The sequence below is a fragment of the Musa acuminata genome, chromosome BXJ1-7 (assembly GCF_036884655.1).
Source record: "Musa acuminata AAA Group cultivar baxijiao chromosome BXJ1-7, Cavendish_Baxijiao_AAA, whole genome shotgun sequence".
Classification (NCBI taxonomy): Eukaryota; Viridiplantae; Streptophyta; class Magnoliopsida; order Zingiberales; family Musaceae; genus Musa; species Musa acuminata.
Genome location: NC_088333.1, coordinates 8,043,470 through 8,052,091, shown reverse-complemented (window position 1 = coordinate 8,052,091; position 8,622 = coordinate 8,043,470). Strand labels below are relative to the sequence as shown.

At 36.0% G+C, this 8,622-nt stretch overlaps 1 protein-coding gene across 2 annotated transcripts; it reads right to left on the bottom strand.

Moving 5' to 3' along the window:
- Nucleotides 1-253: 253 nt before the first annotated feature.
- LOC135678596 (BTB/POZ and MATH domain-containing protein 3-like) lies at nt 254-7,305 on the bottom strand. Of its 2 annotated transcripts, none has more exons than XM_065191566.1 (4): nt 6,624-7,303; nt 5,478-5,826; nt 4,048-4,324; nt 254-618 (listed from the first exon to the last, which is right to left on the bottom strand). In XM_065191566.1, exons 1-4 carry the CDS (start codon nt 7,013-7,015, stop codon nt 419-421), a joined length of 1,218 nt encoding a protein of 405 aa, XP_065047638.1. In that variant the 5' UTR covers nt 7,016-7,303; the 3' UTR covers nt 254-418. The 2 variants fall into 2 exon arrangements, with proteins under 2 accessions (XP_065047638.1, XP_065047639.1); XM_065191567.1 differs by having other exon boundaries at nt 468-607; nt 6,624-7,305.
- Between the last annotated feature and the right edge of the window lie 1,317 nt (nt 7,306-8,622).

Genomic DNA, 8,622 nt, shown 5'->3' with positions numbered 1-8,622 from the left:
ATTGATGATCTTAGGCCTCTGATGCAGCTTTTTTTTTTCTTTTTTTTTTCAGCAAAAGTTACGTGCCAATCACGTTATGATGGATGGGGTTGCCTTAAATCGCGCGAGTTTCTACCTGGGTTTGCTTGACTAAGTAGTGTCTTTGACCGCCAACAGAAGAAAAATAAATAACAGGTTAAATAATTGTGCAGAAACAATTATTCTCTCCCCTCCCCCCGCCCCCGCGGGAACAAACAAAAAGATGCACTGATGATAACCAAAAAGGAAGCAAAGTTTGAAATAAGCTAATAGAGTTGTATTTAGACACAAGTCGGTCGAACAACCTCATGACACAAATGTACAACAGAATCAGAATGCATGTGTGCGAGGTGGCTTACGCACATCAAAGGTTACATTTGAATTTTGAGAGACCTAACTGCTACATCCGCCTGCGCAATCGCCTCCCCCCGTTCAAATCAACACTGTCCATTGAATTCATCCCCAGGTTGCTGCTACTGCTCCTCTTTCGGCACACCTGACCAGCATCGTTATCCACAACAGCAACAGTTTCCAAAAGTTCTGCAAGCACCGACGGACACGTTCCCTCCAAATAGTTGTATCCTTCAGTCTGCATCACAGCTGCAAGTAGATGATGTAGAAACTTTGGACCATAAGCAACAACAAACAGTGATCATCTCACACTAATAGGCCTTTAAAGAAAACTGATTCTTCACCATTTCTCTAAATTCACCATCAAAAGATATTACTAATACGGCATATTTTAAGACAAAAAAAAATAATAATAAAGGCATGCTGCTGGCATTTGACACAACAGATACGTATGGCTTTTATACCACACCGTCACCACCATGAGCCAGAAAGATACAAAGTAAAATCTGGTTCAGAACACGCAAGACCACAAAAGACAGCAAAAAAAAAGTATAAAAATTGGCCAGACGGGGAGAAATGAGAGTTTGTGATTTGTTGTCAAAAGATAACGTTTTTGTGGTACAACAAACCACCCTATCAGAAACTTTGGGTGACTAACATGGAAGGCTAAAACCCTATGAACCATATCAAACTTCAACAGTCACTCTCGACACATGCTCAGATCCAAGTCTTCTCTTCCATCCATCAAAACTAATGAGAGATCCACGCACAACATATATCTGAAAAAAAATGAACTAAGCAAGGTAACTAAGGGATTTCTTTTTTTTTTTTAAATAATCTCTTAGATGATAATTATATGTCAGAGGAGGATTGTAAATTCCAACCATAAGTGGTAAGCAAAGAATTAAAATTGGTCACATTCCCATAAAAACAGAAGTATATCGAGTTTTCGGGAAGAAAAAAGGATAAGAAATATGTGTTTTCAAGACTCAACAGAACTACCAACTGCACCCTCAACTTCACTGGACATCCACTTGTTACTCAACCACCTCTTAGGTTTAATCCAACATCCATATCTTTCAATTTGCTTTTGACATTAAACCTATATCGCATTTTGTTCTTCACGTAGCAAATTTAATATTCAAAGAGAAAAGAGGCCACTAGGCCTGATAATTACAAACTACCAATGCCATCAAAGACACACTTATGTCATGCTATGGCTCCAAGACCCACTAAAGCAGATTTTGAGCCTCGCTCGAACAAGTCTCATAGCCTTTACTGACTTCTTTTATTCCAAGAACAATCACCAACGAAGCATGCCTCTATCAATTTGAGATATAATCCATTCTTCATCACTAATGAAAGATTTTTGTGATGCAAGAGATTTATGTTAAATTTACAAATAGAATGGGTAAATCATATTTTCCTTCATTAAAAAAAAAGGAGATTGAATAATTGAAATATCAAATTGTCAATCTCATCTATATTCTCCTTTCATTCGACTCTTCTTTCCTTTGTTATCTTCTACTGTTGTTTCCCTCTTCATCTTGTTCTTCATCATCTTTAATCTATTGCTTCTTTTGAGATAATGAAACAAATTGTTTACAGGAAAAACTTAAATAAACTCATTGCATATTTAAGTTACTTTTAGTACTAGTATTGTTGCCTCATCTCAATCCTAGGCTTCAAGAGATGTACTAGTATTGTTGCCTCATCTCAATCCTAGGCTTCAAGAGATGCTGGCACCTCGATGTGCTATATATAAACCACGAAACATAATCTAATCAAGGCTGGTGACTCAAATCTAACTATTTAAATTTCAGATGTCTACGTACAAATTTAAAACCCAACACAAATGGTGAACCCGGTGCAGGAAATTCCACCATTGGATCTAGAGAGGGTCCATGCACGCATCCTTATACACAAATTTCTCTGTCATCTTCACTTGCACTATTGCACAATAAACATCCATGTACTATAAGATCTAGAAAAACCATGCATCAATATACATAACTGTAACATGTATGCTAAATATTACCTGCAAGTGGACTGCCTAAGTCATTTACCATCAGGTAACCTACTTGCAAGTGTTTGGCTGCCTATAAGTATGACATTTGCAGCATTCACATATGCAACTAGACCTTTACATGCTACATGTAAGCTTGCAGTTTGAAATTCTAGGTTGCAAATCACAATTGGAATTGAATATCCCCTCCATCCTCTCATCTGTTGCCTCTTCAGACTTCCCACCCTTTTATCCTCTACTGTAGACCCAATAAACACTACCATGTCCTTCATCGTGCATCCTTTTACAAGCACCAGCAGTCATGTACTTAATTGCAACTGCAAGTAGCATATATACATACAAGCTCCCAGACAGCTACACATGTAACTGCTACTCCCAGCATTTACTTTTGACAACAATTGTCACTTGCTTGCATTCCAGGTCTAGGCAACCCAATGCCAAGGAAAGTACATTAGCTGAGCTTAAGCTGTTCTTCATCTGACTCGAAACTTGAACATTCACTTGTACATGTTCTTCTCTTGTATCTTTCTTCTTTATTAACCCTACATACATAAAGCTATGGCTTATATAACTAGTTCAGATCAGATTGCAAACATGGTCCACAGAACATAACCGAGCCAGCATTGTTCCAATATTATCAAAGAAAAGATATCTCTTGCCCATAGTAGATCATACTTGTATACTTCTTGCAATATTTAAGAGACAAGGCATCAGTGAGAGTACATCAAGAACCTCAATAATTTGTTATACCAACACAACTCCAGAACCAAGTACAAAAACAAGACCAAGTATACAATTCCGTTTACATTTTTACCATCCAAAACCGAATACAAGTTTAAGTGTTTTAACAGAAATAAATTATCTATTATTCCTCTTCTTTGTTTCATTTTTTACATAATATTGACAAATAGGCTAATATCTCATGTTGAATTGATTAAGTACCTTTAAATTCTTCCACTATGCCATCTTCATATCACTTGATATGAATTCTTTTCCCAAAGAACTATTTTGTGCACTCTTCCAATTAACAGAATCTTTTTCTGAACATTCATCATCAATAGTCAATTGGTCAAACTTCAATTCTAGACACTTCCACTCTAATGATAAAAAATACATGCCAACAATACTGGTGCTATATATTCTAGGTCTCTAGAGTTCATACAATAAATCCCACTAACAAATCAGAATCGATAGGGCCTAAAATATTGACCTTCCAAATGCATCCATCAAAAAATACCATGAGCTTATTTAGCCTACGTTAGTAAAACTTTTGACTAATTTCTACAGTTAACTTAATGGCAGACCGGTAGTCACTCTATGATCTTCATAACCTTTTGACAGTTACATATATATATATATATATACATATGCATATACATATATATACATATGCATATACATATATATACATATACATATACATATACATATACATATACATATACATATACATATACATATATATATATATATATATATATATATATATATATATATATATGAAGCATATATTGAATGTCAGTATGATGTGATCGGGTAGAAGCAGATTTCACTTCTGCACTTTAAAATGATTATGCTTGCAAAAACAAAACGAAATGTCCTTGCTATAAACTGGAAAATTAAGTATTTTAATCATAAGAATTAAAACTTACCTCCTAAGTTTTCTCGAACAGCTATGAATTTTAGACACACATTCTTCAGTTGAACACATTGGTGTTGTTCAGCGAGGGCTAAGGTTGTTGCTACTGTGTCAGCAGTGATTCCTTCACATAATTTTGCTTCACACAGCAACCTCAGACGATCCAAACCATATCTATCAGCTGCAGCTAATAAATGTTGTATCATTATTGTAGATGTACACATTGAAATTGAACCAGTCAATTCATGAACATCAGGAAGCTCATCCGAATATATGAAAATGAGCATGGCCTGCAGCAGAGAGAAGTCAAATAACAAATTTGAGCACGAAGAAGTAAAAATTAGCTTTCTACAAATATCATAAATTAACTTTCTAAAAATTTGCAGAAACTATTCTGGAAAAAGAAAAGATTCTAAAATGAACATCCATATCCATAGCAGTACATTTAAAGTGCTTAGTGTCTGATAGTAAGGAATGGCATTAAATTGTCAAACAGAATATAATGCCATATTATAAGAAATTGATGTGAATGCAAATGGTAACTGTAAGATTTATAATCATGTTCTAAGTAAAAATTGTGCCATACTATTTTATCGAAATTTGTTAAATATGGTTCCTTTTTTGTTTTGAAGGTTAACCACAATGTCAGCATGTTCTTCAATCTGGAATAAGTCATTGATTTAGGCAACAGAAATTAAGCTAGGCCATCCATACATCAAGAACAAATCTGCAACATGTGAATGTTAAACAATTGAAAAAAAAAAAGTAGAGAAAAAAAGATATAGGAAATACAAAAAGAAGTATCTGAAATATGAGCCTCAAAGCATTATGCATGTTTAAAAAGTTCAAGCACCATGAATAAAGCCACTGAGCAGAAGCAAGTCTATTTGACAGAACCAGACAAGAATCAGTTAAACCTTTAAACATATCGAGAAAAGGTTCCAAAAGAAAAGAAAGGTAGGGTTCATGACTATCATATGTTCAACCAAAACAGTCCTTATAGGTCAAACAATATACCTGTCAACAATTTTCTTTTACCTGTCAATAAATTACTGCAAAACAAATGCCACTTGCCAATGCAAAAAAATAAGGGCCAAGGAGATTAGGACCAACGTAAGTCGTAAATTTTTCTTCAATGTGGATAAAGTCCCTAGAAGAAGAGGTGATTTCTCTCTCTGAAAAAGTATCAGATACAAGAATCTTGAGTATGTTGAGAAGTGGTAAAAAATTGGTTGCAATTTCTTTTCTTCTTGACTGGATATATGCTTGCGTTAAGTTGTAAGTTCAATTATTAAAATATCAACTCAAAAGAAAGCCTATATATGTTTATCAGAGAGTAATTACTATCTGAAAGATCCACAATTTCTAAGAGCATAAGAGCCAGCCGTGTATCCTTTTTAATCTTTCCAACAGAGGTGAACGCAAAAGCTGCAGTGCCATTACCTTGAAAACAGGGGGTTCCACATCCTCTACATCTACTCTATCCACATTAGGATTCCCAACGAGGCCATAGAATTGGGCATTAAATACCGGAGAGCGAGCAGCAAGAATCCGCTTGTGCGCTTTAAATGTCTCATCCCCAACATGAAAAACTATGTCAGAACCAATGCCAGATTTCAACAGCTCCTTTAGACACTGACCCAAGTCTGGTGATGGTACACTAACGGAAAACTGTGTTGGTGTTTCGATACGGTTCCTGACAACACCAACCGTACAATGCATAATCAGACAGTCGTCCTTGAGGTAATCCGATGTTTCTAAAGCTGTTCTTCTGTAAAATCTCTTGTAGCCCCTAGCAAAAATGAGAAATACTTTACACCATCATAAAGTTTAACAGTAATGATAAAAAAGAACCTAAAACAATGAATATGATAAGAAACAGAGTAAAAAAAGGCAACAGAACTGCCCCAAAAAAGGACTGAACAAATAATTATATACGACATTGGTATTATCACTCTAGAGGATAGGCCCTTGTATCAAGGGAAGGTTATTCTTTTGTAATCTAAATCATCAGTAATCAAGTTACAAAAATGTTCTCTATGACTGCATGGGTAGGATTTGCATACATCGAAGCTCCCCAGACCCCCTGTTCGCAGAAACTCGTACACTGGGACGCCCTTTATAGTGGTATTGCCACCCTAATTGACTGGCTGCAGTCGACAAATCAAGCTTAAAGTGACTCTCTCTGTATCAATCTTTTAATAGTACAATTCTTTTAAATATACCAAAAGTATTGTTTCTTCATATGAGAAAAAGAAAATCTATCTCAAAGTATAGTAGAAAACTCAAGAATTCAGAAACTGCCTATTCTATCAACTAGGAGGTGGATGTCGGCATCCATTCCTAGCCTCAAGTAGTTATCTACTTGTGCACAACCAGAGTCAAATGCGACATGATACGAGATAATAATTCAAAACGATGTGCATATAACTTCGGCATCAGACAACGGGTTAAAGAAATAAGAAGTGGATGCTCTATATGAAAGAAAAAGATCAGGGCTCTGTACGATTAATCAGAATCGTAACACATAAAGATGCATCGAGCAAAATGATGTCTCCATCTCGAAAGAGGCCAAGAAACAGGGCTTACCACATGCTCCCTCGGTACTTAAGGGTGTACGGCCCGCCCTCCAACGCCCGCTCGAAGTGACTGTGCACCTTGTGGCGGTCCTTGCCGCTCTGGTCGAGCATGGTCAGCTCGAAGAGTGCCCGCACGTCGGTCCCCTCGCTGGCCAGGGCGATGAACACGGACACATAAAGAGAGTTGTCCTCGGGGTTCTTTCCGTCGGGGTAGAAGTAGATCGCCCACTTGTAGCCCCCCACATCGAAGGTGCCGCTGGACATGTACTTCCCCAGCCCCATCCCCTTGGCCAGCGAGAACCCCTGGATGGTGTACCGGTGCGACCCGTTCACGGTCTCGCACACCGACTTCGACTGCGACACGTTGATGCCGCCCCTATCGCCATGGACGACCTTCTCCATCTCATTCCAGAGATCCGGCTTCGTAGAACCCCCTCCCCTCCCCAGGAACCTCGAACCCTAACCCTAATCGAAATCCTCCCCGATTCCCCGACAATTTGCGACGGGGAGGCCAAATGGGGGGCGGACCGCGGGGGTCTGAGATCGAAATTGGGGGATTCGAGGGAAAGATTTGTTTCGAATCGAAGAAGGGAGAGGGTTTGACGTCTATCGAAGAGAGATGTCGGGAAGAATGGGAGGGGTAAAGAGGCGAATTAGGTTGGAAAGGGCTAAATGGCGAAAGCGATGAATGAAAGAAGGGTTTAGAATTTATAGAGAGAGACAGAGGAAGAAATAAAACAGGAAACCGACGTGTGTGATATGTAAGGCGTGCTAATGACCGCATATTAAATGTCTCTGCGGTAACACTTGGGTTCCATGGATCTCGATCATGTCGATCAAATCGAACGGCATTCTCAAAGCAGCGCCGAAGCCGATCAACGGGTTGGATTGGAATAGCTGTATTATATAACAGATTATGTTATATATATATATATAATCGAAGGAAAAATAATCAAGTGATTTGGGCATTCATGATTGTTATATTTCGATGGAAAATGAGGACTAAGGTACAAATGAATAATATTAAGATATGAGTAAATCACATCCAATGTGCATTCAAATTATACTAAATTATCAAAAATAGTTCACCAAGTTAGAAACTTTTATGCTAGCATTGCCATACCGATTTTTTTTTTTAATGTAAGTGATGAACATAAAATTCAATCATAATATTTTACTATTAATAATTAAGATCTTTATCGGGTAAGCATGATATGCCTAAAATTTTGGCATCGACTAAAGAGAGAGAAAAAAATTGGCTAAATTAGTGAATTCTTGAAATAGAAACATAATTTATGTACCAAAAATTACTTTTTAGTATATATAATTAGAGTCTCCTGATTTAAAGCATGAATTATTGTTATACTTTCAGATGTAGATATTGGGGAATGAATGCCGTCTAACATATCTAACCATGGAAGCTTGACTTGTGATGTAACAATCATTGATGACTAATAGAAGGCACTTATAAGATAATTAATTTATAGTGATGTACTGTAAGATAATTTTTATTTGATGAGCTGTGTTACCTAAGGACAGATGCATTTGATTTGACTTACAGAATTACTATTGGCATTTGATTATAGCTATAAAAATTATATATGTCAAATTTTAATATCAAAATCTGAAATCAAATAATAATATATTTAAATTTACGATGCACATATTCTTAAATAAAATTATCTAATTTACAAACATACCATCGTTGAAGCTGAAGATTATAATAATATTAATATATAAGGAGAATTAGATTTATCATCTAATTACTGATGGATCCGTATAATATCGAGTCCCTATCATTTCAAACTCTATCATACTTATATATATTTTTAATTATTTGATAATTATAATTTAATTATATTAATAATATATCTTACTTAATTAAAAATACTACACAATCTAATATTGATATCGTAATTTAATTTAATTTTTAATCTTTTCTTTAATTTTTTTTTATATTATATATTTTTAATTAAAAAAATAACGATTCAAACCGAACCTAATCAGGC

Excerpts from the sequence above, each read along its gene's own strand:
- LOC135678596 (XM_065191566.1), bottom strand. The coding sequence starts at position 7,015 with ATGGAGAAGGTCGTCCATGGCGATAGGGGCGGCATCAACGTGTCGCAG. Across the intron at positions 5,827-6,623 it reads AAGTACCGAGGGAGCATGTG|GGGCTACAAGAGATTTTACA; the intron begins GTAAGCCCTGTT and ends CATTTTTGCTAG. Across the intron at positions 619-4,047 it reads TGTTCGAGAAAACTTAGGAG|CTGTGATGCAGACTGAAGGA; the intron begins GTAAGTTTTAAT and ends ATCTACTTGCAG.